Below are 23556 nucleotides of genomic sequence, written 5' to 3' on the forward strand. Positions count from 1 at the left end.
GTGGAGATGTTCTTGTGTAGAACACAGGAATTGTTTCATTCATCAGATCCCAAGATGCATTCCACTTCCATGTCTTTTTTCCCCACCCCACTGAATTTAATTAGGGTTACATGCATAAGGATAGTGGAGGGTTATTTACCAAAGCATGGTCAACCTACCAGTGGATATACCACTGAAGAAAATGTCTACCACTTCCCCAGAAACCATTAAAACTAATAACTCCTTGGGGAGGGATAGGCCCCTTCTCTGTTCGTGTTAATGAGTTCAATCTTGTGCGGGAAACTACAGCTTCTGTGAGTTAATGAGTGTAGTGACAATCGTGTCAAGAAGACAACATTCTGCAGTACTTTACCCGCTCTGCAGCTCTCCTATGCTTTTCATCCCTCTGCTGTATCGTTTTCTGATCTTTGTGAGGGGTATATTGTTTCCTCATCTTTGTAGGGGTGATATAGATGTTCTATTTAGGGCTGAGCTTACAATGTCACTTATTCTGAGTACTTGGGCCAGATATGCATCTCTGCATTAAACTCCTCCCACTGCATAAAGAAGCTGGTCAAGGCTGAGGACAGCATTAATCTGCCTAAATCTTGAAGTGGACTCCTTACTTCTTCCATTAACAGTTACAAAGTTCCAGGTCTGATGCTGAAATCTTTCATCCATTTGGAGTTGACTTTAGTGCAGGGTGAGAGATAATGATTTAGTTTCATTCTTCTCCATGTAGATGCCCAGTTTTCCTAGTACCACTTATTGAAAATGTTATCTCTTCTCAAGTGGATATTTTTTTGGCATCTTTGTCAAAAGTCAGATGACTGTAGTTATGTGGACTTATAACTGGATCTTCCATTCCATAGGTGTGTGCATCAGTTCCCCACCACCACCACCACCACACACACACACACGGGAGCATTCTACAGTATAGCAACAAGTCTCCAGCTTTCAGAGTATCACTTTTGTGGGGCTGACTTTGTTCAACACCAGCAGGGGTTACCATAGGCTGCCCATGGCAGGTGTTTCCTCCACAATCTCAGCACTACCTCTGCTTAGTTCCATTGAGGTCCCTGGTTCTCTAACACTTGTAGCTGCATAGGAAACCATGTGAAAAAATTAACTAAGGATGAAAATAAAACATTAACTTGAGACATGGAGAGTCAAGGGCAGCAGGGAAATGAAATAAACCAAGATCTACTAACCTGGAGGAGAATCCTCTAGAGCCCTAACTTATAGGAACACTTATGGCATTTTTTAATCAGGGACTTCCTATGTAGCCCAGGCTGATCTTTAACTCACAATCCTCCTATCTCAGTTTCCTGAGGGCTGGGAGTACAGGCCTGTGCCCACATACCTAGCTTGGTATGTTTGATGAATTGAAGCAGATAGAATATAGGCTACTGTGAGTGTAAATCTTCAGTCCTGGTGATTGCAATCTGGTGGGAGAGAGGCAACATGCTTCCATAGATCGTAGAATCTCACCAGGGCCTCACAATGAAGATTTGAGTTCCCTCATGTCTGTGTAGGAGCTATGAAATACTTTGAATTACGAAATATTCCAGAACCTCCAATAATAAAATTATATTTTATGGGATTTTACTCTATCTAGGGAAAAGGGACTCCTTGGATTCTAGTCCCTCTTAGGTAGGGGTTTGGAGGTGAATCAGACATTGTCAGTAGTGAGCTGGAAATGATTTAGAAATTCTGCAGCTGGGGACAGGAGGAATAAATCTGTACTACTAGAAAACCCTCCTTAAAAGGTAACAACTCCCAAGATACAGAACATAAAAGATTGAGACAACTGGAAGACTACAGAATGCTATGCCTTCTCCATTACTTACTAAGACTTCCAAGTAGTAACAGTGGGCTATACCTGAAAGGAACATTAAACATAGCCCAATTCCTTGTCATATTAACATACATTATAAACTATCGCTATAAAGGACTGTTTATTTCACTTCCTATTGCTTTATTTGTCACATTCCCAAAAAGAAATGGAGGTGTTCCAAAAAAGAAAGGAAATGTAATATACAGAAACAAAATCATCATCAAAACCATGTTCCCTGATAATGGGAAATTTTTAATAACTGTGATTTAAAGTCTTATAGGCTATAATGAAAAAAGTAGACACTATGCAAGAAATGTTAAAAAGAATTGGTTAAGGGCTGGGGAGACTGCTCAGTGGTTAAGATGCTTACCTATAAAACCTAACAACCCATGTTTGATTCCCCAGTACTGACCAAAAGCCTGATGCACACAGTGACACATGCATCTGGAGTTCATTTACAGCTACTTCTGGAGGCCCTGGTGTACCCATTCTGACTCTCTTGCTGTCTGCATCTTTCCTCCATGCCTTCCCCCTCTCTACTTTCAAATAAATAAATGAAAAACTTAAAATAACTGGCTGAACATGTCACACAAAAGCAGGGTTAGTGGGTAATAATTAGAGGAAAGGTTTAATTAGGGAATGGGGAGATGAGGAAGAGAATGGGGCTATAAGGTAATAGAAGGATGAACTGAAAACTAGGGATTTATGAACAAGCCATGTGAATACCTATCACTTAGTAGGGCATTTTAAATATAATACTTTAAAAGTGTTTAAGTGAAGGTCCCCTACATGGGTGGGTAAGACCACTCCCAACAGTCTTAATTAATAAGCTATAAGTTATTAACCAAAAGTCCAGTTCCAGGAATGAGACATTTGCCCATGAGTTGTTGGTCAGAAAGGGTACAGAGACCCCCTAAAATAATGTAGACTATTATCATTGCTCTTGGTTTCCCACCAACACTAAACGGTAAGTCTCTATTGATGAAGATACCACACACTTCAGCTTCAGGACATAGAGGAACTAAACTGAAACTGAGGTGAAAGCTTCCTCCATACCAGCTAGCTTTCTTCATGCTAGAAGCAGATGCCATGCAAGCTGCTGGGAAAGAACCATCAGCAATACCTATGGTCCCTGTGTACTCCACAGTGGCCTGCCCACTAGTGCAATAGCAGCATAAATGTTATGGGAACACACCAATCACCCTCAGTTTTTTTTTATTGACCTATCTAAAAGATAGCTACTCTCTGCTTAAGGGTGTAACACTAAATTGGGTTAGTGAAATTAATGGAAGTAAATTTACAAGGGACAGTAAAATAGCATACTCAATTTTAAAAAGGAACAGAGGGGCAACAAATAGAAAAGAGTTGCCAACATGGTCATATTAACCTAACTATATCATTGATCAATTTAAATATAAATTGCCTAAACACACCAATTTAAAGGTAGTGATTTTCAAACTGATTTGAAAAAATAAGAGGGTTGGAGAGATGGCTTAATAGTTAAAGGCACTTGATTGTAATACCTGCTGGCCTGAGTTTAGTTCTCCAGTACCCACAAATAGCCGGATGCCCAAAGTGCATGTATCTGGAGTTAATTTGCAGTGCCGAAAGGCCCTGACATGCCCATATTTACTTTCTCTTTCTCCCCTCTCTCTCTCACACACTGTCTCGCTCTTACTGTATGAGTGCTCTTGTGTATGAGTGACTATCAAATAAATAAATTTTTTAAAGACAAGAAGTACACTGTTGCTGTAAGACATTACAGGTTTAAAGGAATAGGATGGGGGAAGACACGCCATCTTAATACTAATTAAAATAAAGCTGGAGTATTTTCATTAACTTTAGACAAATCAGACTTCAGAATAGAGAAATAGGGATCAGTTCTCCAAGAACACATAACAGCCTTACACATGTATGAACTTAACAAGAAAACTTCAAAATACATGGGTTGTAAAACTGATCAAACTAAAGGGAGAAATAAATGAATCCAACACTGCAATATGTAAGTCATGAAACTTACTGAACTGAATAGAAACAAAGACAAATCCATTTTATATCAAGTCTTCACCATCCCACTCAATAATCAATGATGAGCAAGCCAGCAGAAAATCAAATAGGATATTGATGGTTTGATTAGCACCATCAATCTGTCCTGATCTAATTAACATTAGTTACTCACAATACAAACTCTTCTCTAGCTCAGGATATACCTAACATATGTGGCATATATACCAAATGTACCATATTAGGATCACAAAACATGTTTTATTTTGCTTTTCACAAGGACAGAAAGAAAATATTTTAAATTAAGAATAATCTACAAAGCATATCTCAGATCACAAGGGAATGAAAGTAGAAATCAACAGCATAAAGAGCTGGGTGGGGGGTACTCAAATATTTGAAAATTTAACAACAGGGCTGGAGAGATGGCTAAGAGTTAAGGTACTTGCCTGCGAATCCTAAGGATTCATGTTCTACTGTCCAGGTCCCATGTAAGCCAGATGACGCAAGCATGGAATGTCTCACATGTGCACAAGGTGATACACACATTTGAACTTCAATTGCAGTGGCTGAGACCCTGGAATGCCAGTTGTTTGTTTTTTTTCTCTCTCTCTCTCTTTCATAAAGGCATATGACACCACACCCAGAAAAAATTAGTAGCAGTCTAAATACCTGTGGTTTGAAGAAATCACAAGAGAAATTATGTGTTTCAAACTAAATAAAAATTTAAAAGCAACTCATTAAAATGTGTGGAATGTGGTAAAAGCAATGTTTATGAGGAATTTATCTGCCAGATGCATATATTCAAAAAGGAGAAAGATCTGAAATCATTGTTTCTACCTTAAAACTCTAGAGAAAGAAGAAAAATTTAAGCTTGGTGCAGCAAAAGAAAAGAAATTTGACAGAAATTAAAGACGAGTTAATGCAGCAGAAAGCAGCAAAATAAAGCCCAAATTAAAAAGATTGATAAAACTTATGTTTTAGCTTGACTGAGAGGGAGGGAAGGAGGGAGGGAGGGACATAAGTCACCAACATGGAAACAGGATAGAGATGATGATCTTATTAGAACATCCTTTATGTGTGTGAATTTGGCCTTATTGTATTAGACTCCTCTCATAAGGAAGACTTATGAAGCAAGTTAGAAACTGATGTTTTCCAAGGAATTTTTTACGATTGCCATGTTCCTCATAAAAGTGGAATGGATGGATATATATGGAAAGATGACGTGTGGTTGGTGGATGGGCCACACTGCTATAAGCAGATGAACAAGACTACAGTGGAAGCTGCTTCCTAGGATTTGCCGGCACAGATGTCCCAGCACCCCTGCCCCTTCCAGTCTGACTTCAGGAGGGATGAGCGCACTCAGTCAGCTCTAATTTGCATAGACATGCCTATCTTGTGATGTTGACCATGTTCACTTGGTCTTTAGACAGTGTCTGAAAGAAAGGAGAGTCTCATCAACTCTCCAAACCCACACCCCTTCTTCTAGAAGCCCTTTTCCCTACCTTTGGGACATCTGGGTAAGAAAAATTGCTCTGCAGATTCAAAGGAGAGTTAGCAGAGATGTGCCACAGGAAGTTCATGAGGGCCTGGTAGCCAACAATGAAGGTATGATGCTGGCTTTTCAAACAGTTTTTTGCAGCTAGAAGAAGCTCTGACAGTTTGTGCTACAATACCTCTTGGTGAACTTAATTGCTGAGCAAGCCCAACTGAGGTATTAGCATCTATAAAAGACTTTGTTCACAGAAAAATATTAGTAACTAATAGTCTCATCACCTCATTAGCTATGCCTGACACCATCCAAGGCTATAGGATAGAAATACGAAGGGAATTGGTCCTTTCCTGAAGGGGTCTGCTACAGATCTTTATATTTTTTTTTTTGTATGTTTAGTCAATCAGAACAAGAACCTCTGGCATCTGATGAACTTGGGTAATAGCATGGTGATCAGGGTAATATGGCCAAGCCTCCTGGAACTTAGAGTCTAACATGTTTAACAGGGGTCAGCACAACAGGTGAATTTCTATAAATAAGAAGTGCTGGGTTCTTCACAGTATAGAAATTTTCTGGCTAGGGGAAATGACTCCGTGGGTAAACTACTTGTAGTGAAAGCATGAGGGCCTGAGTTTGGATCTCCAGCACTCATGTAAGAGTCAGGTATATTGGTATGTATCTATAATCCAAGTGTTGGGTATTATGTAAAGACAAGAGAATCCCCAGGCCTTACTGGCTAGGAAATCTAGCAAATCAGTAAGCTCCAGGTGGAAGGTGATTGAGGAAGACACCATTCTGACCTCTTGCCTTCACATGCATATACACATACACATGCAAAAAAAAAAAAAAACTTTTCTGACACTTGAATTACCATAGGTATATAAAATTCAATTATAAGACTTGATTTTTAATGAATTAGGATTCCAAATTCAAGTTTTGGAATTTATTAAATAAGCTGAATTTTTGCTATTTGTTTTAAGGTTGGTATTCTCAATGTTTGTCTCACTGGATATGGGGTTCATAGTAAGGCAGCCATCATTCAATCACCAAAGGACAGACCCCAGACTCAGATAGGAGTACATTTGCAAGAGAAGTTATCATCTTCCTATTTCAGAGCCCAGCTTGTGCTTTGCCTGTGTGATTCTTGAAGTTGAAATAAGCACATTCTACCAGAAGTGTGTGTGTCTTAGCATCAGTGTGAAAGTTCTGGGTTAAGCCAAGCCTTTATGTAAGTTTATGGAGGTTGACTGCAGTCATCATTCATTCAGTACAGTGAGCATCGTCTTTGTTGCCTGGTGCTGGAAATCCAAAGATTCATGTAGTCTGACCTCTGGTCCTGGGGGTCCAACAGATTAAGATTTATGTATAAACATGCAATTATCATGCATCACTTGTGTCAAAAATAGACAGACACACATAGGGATAATCAGGGAAAGCTGAGAATAGCTCAGGAGGAAATGGCAGTTTAGCTGTGCTTTGAGAAAGCATTGGCCAGGTGGAGAGGTAGGGAGAAGAATTTCCAGATGGAGTGAGCTTCATGAGATGAGCCCATGGCCTTTGCCCATAAGAAAGCACATTCTGTGCCCGGGCAACATGAGTTCTCTGCATAAACATAGACATGGACAGGGAAAAGAAATGGGCTGGAGGGCTGGAGAGATGGCTTAGCAGTTAAGCGCTTGCCTGTGAAGCTTAAGGATTCTGGTTTGAGGCTTGATTCCCCAGGACCCACATTAGCTAGATGCACAAGGGGGCACACACGTCTGGAGTTCGTTTGCAGTGGCTGGAAGCCCTGGCGCACCCAATTCTTTCTTTCTCTCTCTCTCTCTCTCTCTCTCTCTCTCTCTCTCTCTCTCTCTCTCTGCCTCTTTCTCTGTCTGTAGCTCTCAAATAAATAAATAAAAATAAACAAAACATATTTTAAAAAAAGAAATGGGCTAGGAAACTATTGACCAATAATACTTTTAAAATAAACTGGAGCAGAAAGGTTTACCACCTGTATTATTCAGGGTTCTCTAGGGGAACAGAACTGATAGAATGAATTGTATTAAAAGGAAATTTATTGGATTAGTTTATGGCACTCCAACAATAGCAATTTTCAGGCTCAAGAATCAAGGAACCTAGTAGCTGCTCAGTCCATGAGACTGGATACCTCAGCAGTACCAATCCAGCACTGAAGGTCTGGAGGCTTCCTGGAGAGCCACTGGTCTTCAGTCTAAGCTGGTCTTAAGTCCACATTAGTTTTCAGACCACACTGGAAAACAGTAAGAAGCACCAGCAGCCAGGTGGGAGGAAAGAGTTTATTTTGGCTTTCAGACTAAGGGGAAGCTCCATGTTGGCAGGGGGAGATGATGGCATGAGCAGAATGTGGACATCACCTTCTGGCCAACATCAGGTGGTCAACAGCAACAGGAGAGTGTGCCAAACACTGCCAAGGGGAAGCTGGCTATAACACCCATAAGCCCACCACCACCTCCAGGAGTCTCCAATTCTCAAATTGCCACCAGCTGTGGACCTAGAATTGTGAATACAAGTTTATGGGGGACGCCTAAATCAAACCACCACATTCCACACCTGGCCCCCATAAATTGATAACCATTTATTATGTAAAATACAATGCATTCAGTCCAGCTTTAAAAAGTCCCAAGCTGGAGGAATTACTTAGTGGATAAGGCTCTTGCCTGCAAAGCCAAAGGACCCAGGTTCAATTTCCCAGGACCCATGTAAGCCAAATGAACAAAGTAGTGCATGCTTCTGGAGTTTGTTTGCAGTGGCTGAAGTCCCTGGAGTGCCCATTCATAGTCTCTCTCTCTCTCTCTCTCTCTCTCTCTCTCCCTCCCTCCCTCCCTCCCTCCCTCTCTCCCTCCCTCCCTCCCTCCCTCCCTTCCTCTTTAACTGTCTCAAGTAAAATTTTTTAAGGTTCCCATCATTTTTATCAATCCTAATGATGTTCAAACATCCCACCATAATCCAAGATCTGTTAACTGAGCCATAATAACCAAATAGACCCCATAATGGCACAAAATAAACATTCACACTGCAAAAGATGGCATTGGGTATAGCAAAGAAATACTGAGGCAATACAAGATTTAAAACAAACAGGATAAACATCAAATTCTGTAGCTCCAAGTCTGATTAACCAGTGACAAGTCTCTGGAGTTCCACTTCTGTCCCTCCATCTAGGCTATTCACAGTCCCAGAAAACTTCATCTGGTGCCTACAGTTGTCCTTGGTGGTCATCCCATAGTCCTAGCATCTCCACTGGGTCTCCACTGCAACCCATGGTCTGTCCTCATGGCTCCATAAGGTTCCATGCAGGTAATCCAACAAGCCTACTTCACATTGCCCATGGCCATTTCCAAAGAACAAAACCATGTTGCAAATCAAATGACCCTCTCCTGCATTTGTTATACTCCATAGTACCAGATGGGCTACCAATTTATTAATCTATCGGGGAATAAAGTAGACTTTGAAGAACAGCGAGCTCCTTCAGCATTCAAAAGAGTCTACATTCTTCTTGATGTTCCAATGCAGATCAGCTGACCCAATCTCAGTAGTTATAATCTCTGAGACAATTGCAGCGGAATGGGGAGCAGTTTAGACCCAAAGATTTCATTTCTTTCTGTGCCGTATCCCTCTGCTCACACCAGTCCACTTATATGCAGTGTAGCCCTATACACGTTCTCAGGACACAGGCAGCCAGGAGGCAGCAAGTCTCTTACACAAACTGCTTCAAGACCAGTCCTTACAAAGCTCCTTCTCACCCTCATAAGCCGGACCTCACAGTTCATAGTTCTTACAGCATTCAGATCTTTCAGCTATGACCAGAACAGTCTATCAAGCTGTACTTACACTCTGCAAGGTTATGCCAAGGTTTCAAATCTTTATACATTCCTCTCAAAAATCAGCTCCAAAAGGCCAAAAGCCCACAGTCAAATTTCTAGTAGCAGTGATCCTACTTCTCATTACCAATTTTAACTGTTGTAGTTAACTTTGCATTGCTGGCAGAAAACACCCAACCAAGAGCAGCTTGTGGGAGGAAAGGGTTTATTTTGGCTTAGACTCAAGGGGAAGCTTCATAATGGCAGAGGAAAATGATGGCATGAGCAGATGGTGGACATCACCTCCTGGCCAACATCAGGTGGTCAACAACAGCAGGAGATTTTTGCCAAACATTGCCAAGGTGAAGCTGGTTATACCACCCATAAGCCTGCCCTCAACAATATATCACCTCTAGGAGGCTCCAATTCCCAAATTGCCACCAGCTGGGGACCTAGCATTCCAAACACACAAGTTTATGGGGGATACCAGAATCAAACCACCACACCTGTTTAAAAAAAAATTCTAAAAATATTTTTATTTATTTATTTATTTGAGGGAGAAAGAGAGGCAGATAGAGAGAATGGGCTTTCCAGGTCCTCTAGCCACTGTAGACAACCTTCAGACACATGTGCCAGTTTGTGCATCTGGCTTATGTGGGTACTGGTGAATCAAACCTGGATCCTTAGGCTTTGCAGGCAAGTGCCTTAACCATTAAGCCACCTCTCCAGCCCAGCCTTCTGTTTCTGTTGCTGTTGTTATGTTTATTTTTCAAGGTAGGGTTTCACTCTAGCCCAGGCTGACCTAGATTCACTATGTAATCTCAGGGTGGCCTTGCTCATAGCAATCCTCCTACCTCTGCCACCCAAATGCTGGGGTTAAAGGTGTGTGTCACCATGCGCAGCTCAGCCCAGCCTTCTTGATGATGGCTGTGTCTTATACTGTGTGCTTCAAGAATGAGTGACAGAGTTTCTTTTTCCTTTTAAAATAGAAACTCAAGGGCTGAAGAGGTTGCTTAGTGGTTAAGGCACTTGCCTGCAAAGCCTAAGGACCCATGTTTGACTTTCCAGGTCCCACGTAATCCAGACATACAAGGTGACACAAGCATGCAAGGTTGCACATGCGCACAAGATGGCCCACATGTCTGGAGTTTGACTGCAGCAGCTGGAGGTCATGGCATGCCAATTTTCTCTCTCTCTCTCTCTATCTCTCTTGCTATCTTGCATTAAAATAAAAAGGCCAGTCTCTTGGGCTTGCCTTAAAAAAACAATCAATGGTGGCACATGTCTTTAGTCCCAGCACTCGGGAGGCTGAGTTAGGAAGATTGCCATGAGTTCAAGGCCAGCCTAGAACTACAGAGTAAGTTCCTGGTCAGCCTGGGCTAAAGTGACACCCTCTCTTATAAAAAATAAATTAATAAATAAATAGTAAAAATTATATTGATGTATGGTACCATTATAGTATAACTGTTGCCATTTTTATTATAACTTAAAGGACCTCAGAGAAATGGTTATGGAAACAGATGCCTAACTCAAAGGAAAAAATTTGTTTTCCTGAGTATTATCTTCACTCCACAGACCTAAATGGAAGGCTAAGAAAAAAAAAAGGATAAGAAATAAAGAGAGGGGGCTGGAGAGATTGCTTAGTGGTTAAGGTGCTTTCCTACAAAAACTAAGGGTTGATTCCCCAGTGCCCACATAAAGCCAGATGTACAGTAACACATGCATTTGGAGTTTGTTTGCAGTGGCTAGAGGTCCTGCATGCTCATTCTCAATCTCTCTCTCTCTCTCTCTCTCTCTCTCTCTCTCTCTCTCTCTCTCTCTCTCTCTCTTTCTCTCTCTCTGTGTGTGTGTGTGTGTGTGTGTGTGTGTGTGTGTGTGTGTGTGTCTGCTTGAAAATAAAGAAAGAAAGAAATAACTTTATAAAAAGAAATAGCCAGGCGTGGTGGCACATGCCTTTAATCTCATCTCTCAGGAAGCAGAGGTAGGAGGATTGCCATGAGTTTGAGGCCACCCTGAGACTCCATAGTGAATTCCAGGTCAGCCTGGGCTAGAGTGAGACTCTACCTCGGAAAAAAAAAAAAAAAAGGAAAGAAAGAAAGAAATAAAAAGAGAAAGCAAGCTCCCATTCCATGGCTTGGCCTTCTTTCTTTCCAAGGTTTCTATTTCTGGAAAAGTGAGGAGACCCTTTGAATGTGAAATACATGATGGTCTATCCTACAAGCTAACCTGCTACCTCTTAATAGGGGGACAGCTCAAGATGGGCCTGACAGAACTCCATGACAGAATAACTTGATGGTGGGCTATGTTGGGAGAGGATCCAGCTAGCACAGGGTCACAAGAATTTATTCAGGAAGAATTAATTCAGCTGAAGTCTAGAGGAATTGACCTCATCTTGCCTGCCACCTTCTTCCTGGGACAGCTCTGCTGTGGGTCACATTCCAAAGGCCAGACCTCTGACAGATATCAAGGTAGAGAATAATATGGAGAGATCTGGCTCCCTAAGAAAAAATGCTCTGTGGGCAATTTCTGAGAAGTGCTGGCCCCAGGTCATATGGGAGTAGGACAGTCATCAGTGGGCACAGACAAGGAAAGTACCAGAACATGTGCTCTAACAGTGTAGAGTGATGGCCTGGGAACATGTGACCCTTCCTTTCCAGATTGGGAGCCAGTGGGGTGTTGGGATATGCTGGTGACTTACACTACACAGAAATTCCACTCTGCTGACTGCTCAGATTGGCAGAGTGCTCATGGTACCCAGTACTGTTACAACATACACTTAGAAAAATGTCTCTTAGCATACACACTAGACTTGACACTAAGAGCCTCAGGCAAATTCATCTAGATGCAGTGAGATGAGTATCCTTCAGTCCTTCATCCTGTGGGCCTAAGTCACAGTCTATACTCAGCAGATGCTCACCCAGGAGTGAGGCTGAATTAGCTATCGTTTGAGCTTGCTTCTTCTTTCTATCCCACACAAAGTCTTAAAGAGAAAATTTGGTAGATGTATTTCCTGTGCTTACAGTAGGACAAAGATGAGGGGAGATATATCAAGACATCTATTCACCTAGAACCCTCACTACCTCTGGCATAGCTTCTACATTTTGGGAAGTCCATACCTTTATGAACTTCTGTCTTAACATTGCTAAATAAGGTTACTGGGGGCTGAAGGAATTGCTTAGTACTTAAGGCACTTGCCTGCAAAGCCAAAGGACCCAGGTTCAGTTACCCAGAACCCATGTAAGCCAGATCAACAAAGGGATGCATACATCTGCAGTTCATTTGCAGCAGCTAAAGGCCCTAGCACACCCATTCTCTCTCTCTCTCCCTCCCTCTCTCTCTCTCTCTCTCTCTCTCTCTCTCTCTAAATAAAGAAAAATAATTTTTTTTAAAGCTTATGCTTTCCATCTAATCTTGGAAGGGAAACACACAGCTTTTGTCATGAAATATTAGCCTCTCTAACCTTTCCCCAAAGGGCATTGAGAATATTTACTACATTGATTGTCATAAGAAGTAAATGGAGAGCCGAGAATGGGAGCTGAGCGCAGCGTCTGAGTCGTACACCGATCTCCTCTCCGCACTCTCTCCACCTTGCTCCCGCCGCCTGCCCACCTTCCTTCCCGCCGGCCTGCGGCCGCCCAGAACGCCTTCCACCATGGCCACCTCAGCAAGTTCCAACTTGAACAAAGGCATCAAGCAGATGTACATGGCCCTGCCTCAAGGCGAGAAAGTCCAAGCCATGTATGTCTGGATCCATGGTACCAGAGAAGGGCTGCGCTGCAAGACCCGCACCCTGGACTGTGAGCCCAAGTGTGTAGAAGAGTTGCCAGAATGGAATCTTGATGGCTCTAGCACTTTCCAGTCTGAAGGCTCCAACAGTGACATGTACCTCCTCCCAGTTGCCATGTTCCGTGACCCTTTCCGCAAGGATCCCAACAAGCTGGTGTTCTGTGAAGTTTTCAAGTATAATCGGAAGCCTGCTGAAACCAATTTAAGGCACACCTGTAAGCGGATCATGGACATGGTCAGCAACCAGCACCCCTGGTTTGGAATGGAGCAGGAATACACTCTCATGGGGACGGATGGGCACCACTTTGGTTGGCCTTCCAATGGCTTCCCTGTATTACTGTGGCATGGGAACTGACAAAGCCTATGGCAGAGACATCGTGGAGGCTCACTACCGGGCCTGCTTGTATGCTGGAGTCAAGATCATGGGAACAAATGCCGAGGTCATGCCTGCCCAGTGGGAATTCCAAATTGGACCCTGTGAAGGAATCCGCATGGGAGATCACCTGTGGGTGGCCCGCTTTATCTTACATCGTGTATGTGAAGACTTTGGCGTGATAGCAACCTTTGACCCTAAGCCCATTCCTGGGAACTGGAACAGCGCAGGCTGCCACACCGACTTCAGCACAAAGGCCATGCGGGAGGAGAATGGCCTGAAGTACATGGAGGAGGCCATTGAGAAACTCAGCAAGCGGCACCAGTACCACATCCGTGCCTACGATCCCAAGGGAGGCCTGGACAATGCCCGCTGCCTGACTGGCTTCCACGAGACCTCCAACATCAACGACTTTTCCGCCGGTGTTGCCAACCGCAGCGCCAGCATCCGCATTCCCCGGTCTGTTGGCCAGGAGAAGAGGGGTTATTTCGAAGACCGGCGCCCTTCTGCCAACTGCGACCCCTTTGCAGTGACAGAGGCCATCATCCGTACGTGTCTTCTCAACGAGACTGGCGACGAGCCCTTCCAGTACAAAAACTAAGGGGCCGATGCTTCCAGCAACTGAGCCCTTCCCAGCTCTTCATCCCACTGCAACTGTCCCTCTCCCTGGTGTCTTAATTATCCTCATTACTCAAAAGTGGGATTTCAACGTCTTTTTATTCCTCATGCCCAGTAAACCTTGCTTTCCTTGGTCAGGATAGAGGGGTCAAGTTCTTAATCTCCATGTACCCAGCCCCCATTTTCTTCTTTCTAATGTGTGGGCGGGTGCAGGGAAAGGTGGTGACTGCTTCCCTCTGGAGGTGAGCTTGTCTGGTAGATGTCACCTCCACATAAAGCAGTGTTTGAAGGAGGGGAGAACTTCCTCTAAAGGACAGCTGAAAGGGCAGGCCTGACTACTTAGGATGCCATGTCTCCTTCAATTCTTAAGATTAAACCAACTCTCACTAGTGGAGGTTAGGAGAAGAGCAAGAACTGGGGGTTAGTTTACCTCTTGTGTTGCTCTTGCTTGGAGCCACCCATACCCTTCACAAACAGCAGCTCAGCGACAACAGATGGCTGTCCTACCTTAAGAAAAGTTCTTTACTGCTTGGTCCTCCATTTATAACACAAATCAAAGTAGTACTTTTATATTTAAATGTAAAAACAAAAAAATTATATAAGGGTAGTGGATATGTGTGTTTTTCTAAAGAAAACAAACATCCTGGTCACTGGGTGCCAAATGCGAGGTAAATTATTTGGTTCAAGGGTCCCCTTTGTAAGTAAAGGAAGTAACAGTGGGGAGCATAGTACTAGAAAAATTGGTTATTTGGGACTGTTCCTCATTTTACCAGGATTTCCCTGCCCATTTTTTGCAGGCGATAGGTACATATTACTTGCAAGTCTCTGAGCCCCGTGTCTAACTCTAGAAGACACACACGCACTTGTCCACACGTGGGTTTAGAAGTATGAGTTGGCTGGTCAACTTTGTTACTGACAAGGGGGTGTTGGGGTTATTTTTTGGTGGGATTTTAGCATGTCACTAAAGCAGGCCTTTTGATATATTGAATTTTTTAAAGCAAAACAAGTTTTAGATTTTAATCAGATTTGTAGGGTTTCTAAGTCTAGTTTTACAGAATTGCCTGTTTGCTTCAACTGTCTTTCCACTTGCTTCCTGGCGGAGCTGGGGACAGACCTGGAGTTAGAACACTTGTAATTTTGTATTCTAGTGTCTTGTTCTCCCAGCAAAATGTTCTTGTTTGTTAAAATTCCTAGGGAGTAGTCTTTCCTATCATAATAAACACGCCCCGCCCCATCAAAAAAAAAAAAAAAAGAAGTAAATGGTTGATCTAGACCTCATTATTGTTCCCCTTTTCTGGACAGAAGCCCCCAACCATTTGTAAATTCAAAAAGGAATTGCCAGTTTTGTTTAATGTGTTTTCTCCAATCTCTTGTAGGAGGTGCTGGAACTTGCTTTCTCCATCTTGTATGACTCAAATTGCCAACTGAATTTCATTGCTCCTGACAAGCATGAGGTAAGGGTCTCAGTGGGATTAATTTATGAGGAAAAAACATTTTTGGAAAGGAATAAATTTCATTTTTATAAAAATCCTGCATGTGGAAATTATGAACAAAAGGGCATCATGTGATTTAGAATAGAAACCTCTTGGTAAGCTGCCAGTTTACAATGTAGGCCCAACTTCTTTGTAGCTGGATTGATAATTCATACATTCTAGTCAGCTTTCCATTACTATGACAAAATATATGAGATCAAAAAATATATGAGATCATTTGGAAGGAAGATATGTGTATGTGTGTGTGTGTGTGTGTGTGTGTTTGGTTTTTCAAGGTTGGGTTTCACTCTAACACAAGCTGACTTGGAACTCACTCTGTAGTCCTAGTCTGGCCTCAAACTCATGGTGATCCTCCTAAGAATGATAGATTTTGCTACCTAGTTTCAGAGGTTTCAGTCTGTGGTCAGCTGGCCCCTTTAGGCCAGTGGCAGACCATCGTGGCCCCATGGCAGCCAGAAGGCAGAGAGAGAAAAGCAGAGGCCAGCACCTCAATATTTCCTTCAGAGACAGACCCCCAACGACCTAACTTTCTTCTGCTAGGCCTCACCTCCCAGGGTGTCAAATATGTCCCAATAATACCACAGGCTGGTGTCTGTGCCTTTAACCCATGGGTTTTGGAGATATAGTCAAGGTCACACTATAGCAAATAGTAAAGAAAATCAATATGCACATGACTTACCCAGCAAGAGAATCATGGCTAACCCAGAGGAAGAAGTGGCCCTGCCTAGAGCTTTGGTTTACACTGAACATTTAGTTCTTGGTCTGGATGTCCTCAAGATAAACTGGTCACTGTTAGAACATCTAATGAAGTAGGTTCTCTACCTCATTTTTTAAGCTATTTTTTTGTATTTTATTTTTCTTTATTTATTTGACAGAGAGAAATAGGCAGGGAGAGAGAGAGAGAGAGAGAGAGAGAGAGAGAGAGAGAGAGAGAGAGAAAGGAAGGAAGGAAGGAAGGAAGGAAGGAAGGAAGGAAGGAAGGAAGGAAGGAAGGGTGTGCCAGGGCCTCCAGCTGCTGCAAACAAACTCCAGATGTGTGCCCCACCATGTGCATATGGCTTATGTGGGTCCTGGGGAATTGAACCTGGGTCCTTTGGCTTTGCAGGCAAGTGCCTTAACCACTAAGCAATTTCTCCAGCCCTCTTTAAGCTATTTTAAGAAGTTTTCAATTATCTCTGATATTGGAATTGTATTTCCAGGATGCTTTTATTCCTTTTGTTATATGTATAATTTGTTTGTTTTCATGAATCATCCTGTCATCTATATTTAAAATATTTTAAATAAATAAATCTAGAAAAATGTATTTGTAAAATAAAGTAGAATTTATAGTTAACTTTTTCTTTTGTAAACTACAGCCCAGCACCCAGCATCATGCTCAAAACTTTTATTTTTAGATGATACCATTCAAATGTTTGTTTTTCATGTAAGTGCAGAAACAGCTTTCAGAAAGAAAGGGAACATTTTAATACAAGATGACTTTTGTTCCTATTTTCCTATGGAGATTCAGCTTATTTAAAGGTATTTAATATCTGGATTTTACTTGTCTGATGATTTTGAATAAATTTGTACATCCTAAAGAAGGAGGGAAGATTAGACACAAATCCTATATTTGGAATTGTGCTTAAATATAATTCGGTATCACTTGACATTTCATTTGCAGAATGGTACGATTTTGTTTACATCTTTCTGAAAATAGAATCATATTCTCCTATTTTTGCTTTTAAATAAAACTGTGGTTATAAACAGGCTAACATATGCCAAATATACACAGAAGCATAGAAAGCTACATGAAATAGTAAAACTTAGGTTACTATTTAATCAGTGTCAGGCTATTTCCCCCATATGTGTACATTAATTCCAGATAAGGGTAAATGACCTGAGATTGCAGGATTTTTATTTATATCTATCACTTCTTACTGATGAATTGAGGGAGAAACATCATATGCTAATGATCACTTTTAATTTCTTCAAAATACTTGCATATCCAGGATTTTATTGTATTTCTATAATTACTTCACAAAATAGAAAGCTGTATTACAGATATTCTTACTTATTAAATAAAAGAGGACTTCCAAAACTGAATTTCTGGGCTGGGAGATTGCTCAGTGGCTAAAGGCTCTTGCTTGCAAAGCCTGCTGGTCTGAGTTCAGTTCCCAAGTACCCACATAAAGCCAGATGCACAAAGTGGCCCATGCATCTGGAGTTTGTTTGCAATGGCAAGAGACCCTGGTGCACCTATATACTATCTCTTTCTCTCTTTCCCTCTCCCCCCTCTTTCCCTCTCAAATAAATAGGTAAATAAAATTTGATTTCTAACAACAGAAAGGGTACTGATAATTATAACTAGGCTGGCTCACTCTGAGCCTGGCTCTAGTAAGCATAATGGATGGATGGGTGGGTGGGTGGGTGGATGGATGGATGGATGGTGGATGGATGGATGGATGGATGGATGGATGGATGGATAGATAGATAGATAGATAGATAGATAGACAGACAGACAGACAGACAGATAGATATGGGTAGATATCCTGATTTAATCCTTATATAACTCTAAAAGAAACAAACTAATATTATTTCCACTTTGTAAATGAGGAAAATGAGGCACTAAAGGTCAAGAGAGTTCCCAGGGTCACTCAAGAAATAAGTGACAAAGTGAGATTTGAGCCCTGGCAGTATTTCTTCTGAAAACCTTGCCATTAGTCCCTACCAGTGGACAAGACCTCCTTTCAGTCCTATACTTGACTTTAGCATTGATCAACCTTGCCAATCTAGCTTCAACCCCCATCCTAACTTCCCCCACCCTGTCTTTTTTTTTTTGTGAACCAATCTGCATGTGTTCATGCACATGTGTTCCTGCATGGTCCTATCAAATAATGTGTGTTTTGAAACATAACTGGTCCCTATCATACCTAAATTAATCATGTGGTAGTCTTAATATTAACACCATGTGCAGGTAGCCTCCAGATTTCTCTAATTGGCTAGTTTGTGTGTGTGTGTGTGTGTGTGTGTGTGTGTGTGTTTCTTTATTATTCCAATCAAAATCCAAATGTATATATTTTACACTGGTTGGCATGTTTCTTAGGTTTTTCTGAATCTCCAAGCTCTTGTTTTTCTCCTCTCACAGTCATAGGCATGTGACTTTTTTCTTCTAAGTTATTTATTGAAGAACCCATAGTCAGCATTCCTATCACATTATTAATAGTCTAGATTGTAACTGTATATTTACCTTGTCAGTAGTCTAGGTTACATATTTGATTATAACGGTACACATGCTTGCTGTTGCTACTGCAACACACTCCCTCAAGCTCAGTGTTAGTTTTCACAATACCAATGTATTCTCTTGGAGTTCTGGAAGGCACATAGTTTAAAGTAGGTCTCTCTGGGCTCACATCAAGGTGGCAGCAAGCTGCCCTCCTTCCCAGAGGCTCCAGGGGAGAACCATGTCCTTGCCTTTTTCCAAGGCCACCTGCATCCTTGGCCTCACTCAGCTTCATCAGTGGCAGCTTGAGCCCTCTCATATTGACCTCATCTTCCACAGTGAGCTCTCCTGCCTTTGACTCCTTTGACTCTGGTTCTCTCACACTTTACCAAGCCTGGAGATTATCGTGAGCTGGCCCCGGTGATCTTCAGTGACCTCTGTCTTTGCTGGCAGGCTGATGGCTGCCTTAATTCCCTGTGCTACATAACCTACCATCTTCCTAAGACTCTAGGAGTAACACATAGCTGTCTTTGAAAGGAAGATTGTTCTGTCCACTCTAAACTCAGCATCACTGAGTGTAACCCTCTCTCCCCAGGTTTCGTTTAAAGTGGTCAGAGAAACCCAATTCAGGCACAAGTTTTAAATAGTAGCAATAGTGTTTTTCTACTTTTTTTCTCTTGCTTTTGTGTTTTAAAAGTTAGGATCACCAGATAATCACTGCATAGAACCGTGGACCCACTAGAATTTGTAACATATTGACATCTTAATTCTTTCATTCCATTTTTCATTTGTTGGTGGGATACATGAAGAGAAACAGGTCTTAGCAACTATTGGTCATTATTTTTAGGCTTTTGGGAAGACAGAGATAAAAGTATTATCTTTAACATAAAATATTATTAATGCTTTTGAGTATCACAGGGGATTTGTTATTGGGCGATATAATTTTTAATGAAATAATGTCTGCCTATAGCCTCTCAAAATTTTCCTTTGTACTGGTATGTACCTGGAAACTGGCCAGCATTAGAAAAGCTGTGTTCACAGGGAATGCCAGGCCTGAGGGAAATTGCCAGAACTGCAAGGGCCTTCCAGAGCACAGTACTCAGTGTTTGTCCATACCTGGGTATTCATCAGAATTGTCTGAGAGGCTCTCTAAATAAAGTTTCCATGCCCCAGACCAACAAAATCAGTATCTCCAAGGTGGGCATTAGATACCTATTTCTATCAGGGTTATTTGTGAAGAAGCGCTTGAGCGGACATGATCAGAATCTGGCTTTTATGAGGATATACATGAAAATACTGATGCTTCCAGACATCTTTATAGCCCTTAGCTGGTTTGATGGGTCAAATGTCTCTGCTAAGGTCACAAAGCCAAGGCAGAATCATATCCTTCAGCTTAGCACAGCTGTCCTCACACACAGGTCTTGTGGTGAATTCATGGGGCATCTCTTTAGCTTGAAAATGATGTCACTGACATGCACTATGGCAGATTTCCATCACACTCTAGGGACTTAAGACTTACCTAATGCTTGCAGTGGTTTAACACTCTGTTGAAATCTGCTGTAATATTCAGGAACATAGCCTAGGCCACCACAAATCCAGTGTTTAAGCTAAGTAGGCCCTTAAATGTGACTTGATCCAATGATGTCAGAACAGAATGGAATGGAGAGCAAATGCTAGAAGGAAGAACAGTCCAGCAGAAAGCAAAGCAACGGGTGTCCTAGAGTCTTGTATAGAACCTGGGCTAACCCAACATGGGAGGAAGAACAACATACAGAGTAGGACAGAGTTATGATATGCTGGCAGCAGAGGCTCGCTCACTGAACATCAGTGGCTCTCTTCTAAAGTCAGGGCAGGACACCATCCTCTGAAGACACACAGACAAGAGCAATGTAGGTAAGATAGTGAAACAAAGTGTTTTCTCCCCCTGGGAAGGCAAAAGGCTGCAGGTAGTTTTATGAGGAAAGAACCAAACTCCTAGTAGTAAACTCTGGAGGATTTTCCAAAACAGATGATTTGCCCCCAAGGATCAGGCTACATAAACCTGATGGAGAGAAACCCTGGACTCTCGAGTCCTAGATAGAACCTAGTACCAGTCTCCTAATAGACAGCCAACCCATCTCCCTTTACAGTAATCAATAATGTTATGCATGTTGGCCATCATACATTAAGCAGCTGAAGGCTATTTTCTATATAGCCCTTTTGCTAGGAGAAACACAAAAGCCACCATTGGTTTCCAGGTGGAATGGAACCATCCTTTTGAATGCTAGAAATCAGATAGAACAGATAGGTAATTGCTATCAACAACTGTGAACTATGATTGGTGTCAAGAAACAAGCAAGTTTGGCCTGCTGATGAGTCCAGGTGTATCTGAATACATCCCACCACTATCTTAAATAGCAGGGATATGCTTGCATAATCAGGAGAGCCTAGATCCTCTGTGTTCCATAACAAAGCATTCTTGTAAGAATGTACCTCTCTACAGTCCCCAGCTATCCCACAGGGACTGACTGAGGCCTTCATGATCCCACAGTGAATACCATAACTCCACTGAGGAGGGCCTCCAGAATCATGGGAGCTGGGGCGAGGAGATAGAAGATAAAAACCTGTTATAATTAGTGTCAAAAAGAGAGAGCCTCTGAGGACAACTGCTTGAGTTCAAATCCCACCCATCTCTGTGCCCTGGTTCTCTGACTTAGAAAAAACAATTATCATCAGACATGTTGACTTTATGGAGAGACTTTGAGTATTAAATGATAGGATATGCAGTATACCCTGAAGAGAGCCTGGCACATGTTGCATGCTCACTAAGCCTTAGTTGTTTATGCTCTTCCTGTCACTGTCCTCAGTAATGCTTACTGCCACCTCCTTTCCTACTAGTATTGCATCTGGACAGATGGGCTGAATGCACTGCTTGGGAAGGATATGATGAGCGACCTGACACGTAATGACCTGGACACTCTGCTCAGCATGGAGATTAAGCTTCGCCTGCTGGACCTAGAAAACATCCAGATCCCTGATGCACCTCCACCGATCCCCAAGGAACCCAGCAACTATGACTTTGTCTATGACTGTAATTGAAATATCCAGGCCTGGAAACCCTCCTCCCAAACTGGAAGTTCTGGCTAACTGCAGAGGGATACACACACTTGCCCATACCTCGGGAGCATCTTTTGATAGAGGGAAGCTGTGGGTCATCCCTTCCTTTGGCCCCCACTCTTTTGGACCCTTTCCTGGCATCTTGCCACTCCCTGAATTCACTTCCAGACTCAGTTCTTTAGGTCACTTCCCATTGCTGCAGTTCATTGGGAGTGGGGCAGGACATGAGCAAAAGCCACCACAAGTAAGAAAGTCAAGCAACACTCTTCATTCTAACCCCTGGCAAGTATATCCTGGAGTAGGAAAGCCAGTAGCCTCAAGCTGCCCCCAAATTTGCCCACCAAACCATTTCTTCTGGGGTTGGGAAGAAATGCCCTGCTATGGATGAGAAGACCAAATGCCACAACCACCTGCCCTTTCTCTCGGGTCAGCAGACATCACCAGCTCCATGTGAGTTGAGATCACTTTCACAGCTCCTCTCTTCCTCTCCCCTCCCTTGGCCTGTCCTGGTCCTCTTTGGTCCCAAGTGCAGCAGCAGCAACCTCATCCTAGTCCTCACCAGCATCAGGTACCCCAGTGGCCCCCAGAGCCTATGCCTGCTCCGTGTCTGCACTGTGACCATGACCACAGCCAACTTCTCAGCCACGCTAGCTCATCTTGGGCTTCCTCTACACACCCCAGCCCAGACCTGCCTTCTTCATGCCCATGCTCTCTCAGCCTCTTAGCAGAAGCACAAATGGAATCAGTAGTCAAACTCCATCTCTAATAGACTAAACCTAAACGCCTCTATGGCGGCTGTTACTATCCATGGGTTCAGTGTCACCTTCTCCTGGGGGCTCCTGCTGCAACCCAGGTTCCACAGGATGGTCAAGCTGTCAGACATCCAAGTTTACATCGTTGTAATTATTACAGGTTCTACAATTTGCAAGGGTTTGAGTTTTTAATTTCTTTTATCTTTTTTTTTGCTTTGTTTTTGTACAAAAGAGTCTAACATTTTTTTGCCAAACAGATATATATTTAATGAAGAGATACACCAATATGTGTACTTTCCAGGTTTTTTTTAATTATCTTAATTCCAAACATCTTCTTGAGAATAACATGCCCTTATACATGCTGTGGAATAAACTTAGATGTGATGAATTGGGGACCTGCTGTTTTATTTAGTGACTTCAGTGCTTGTCCATAATCAGGGTCACCTATGAACTCATTAGAAACACAAAACCCACCCAGGCAATGGTAGTGCATGCCTTGAGTCTCACAGAGACTGAGGTAGGGGGATCTCAGTGAGTTTGAGATCAGCCTAAGATTCTACATAGTGAATTCCAGGTTAGCCTGGGCTACAGCAAGACCCTACCTCAAAAAAAAAAAAAAAAAACCAGCAAAACCTGAAAGCCCCCAGACCTTATGGACTTGGTGGCTTCTGTGCATTTAGTTTGGAAACTGTTGATCTAGAGAACTCCAAGCCATTCGAGGTTATCCTCAACTCTGAGCATCAGAGATGTCATTTCTATGAAGCTCATCACAACTCACTCAAGAAGCCAAACTCGCTGAATAAAAATATGATATGAGTAGAAAATACTCATTTCATATTTTTTCCTCTTGATCATACTTTCCTCCACTATTGTTTTTATCCTTACCAGTATAGAATGTACAGAATCAGTCCCATTAAAGATACCACAACACTGGGTAAACATATTTAATAGGGAAAAAGAATGCAAGCTCACACACATGAAATTAGTTGAAATCATAATGAATTAATAAGTTATGGGTTTGAACACAGCCATGGGGTTTCCTAGGTCACTTCTCCTGGAGGCATCATAGGGATCATAAACTCCAAGAGCTTAGAAGGGTGACAAAGGAACCA

The 23556-nt window shown here is 42.3% G+C and overlaps 1 protein-coding gene and 1 pseudogene across 3 annotated transcripts in view; both read left to right on the forward strand.

Annotated features, from left to right (window-relative positions):
• The window catches only part of Elmo1 (engulfment and cell motility 1), a 606684-nt gene extending 583847 nt beyond the window's left edge, over positions 1-22837 (forward strand). For 2 of the 3 annotated variants that reach the window (XM_004668852.2, XM_045135706.1), the window contains 2 exons: positions 15281-15358; positions 21474-22837. In XM_004668852.2, coding sequence (XP_004668909.1) covers positions 15281-15358; positions 21474-21674 — 279 coding nt within the window. In that variant the 3' untranslated portion in view covers positions 21675-22837. The remainder of the gene's footprint in view (positions 1-15280; positions 15359-21473) is intronic. The other variant, XM_045135705.1, reaches the window with a different exon arrangement.
• Positions 12642-13905, forward strand: LOC101596766 (annotated as a pseudogene).
• Positions 22838-23556: the final 719 nt, after the last annotated feature.

The sequence above is a fragment of the Jaculus jaculus genome, chromosome 16, assembly GCF_020740685.1.
Source record: "Jaculus jaculus isolate mJacJac1 chromosome 16, mJacJac1.mat.Y.cur, whole genome shotgun sequence".
Classification (NCBI taxonomy): domain Eukaryota; kingdom Metazoa; phylum Chordata; class Mammalia; order Rodentia; family Dipodidae; genus Jaculus; species Jaculus jaculus.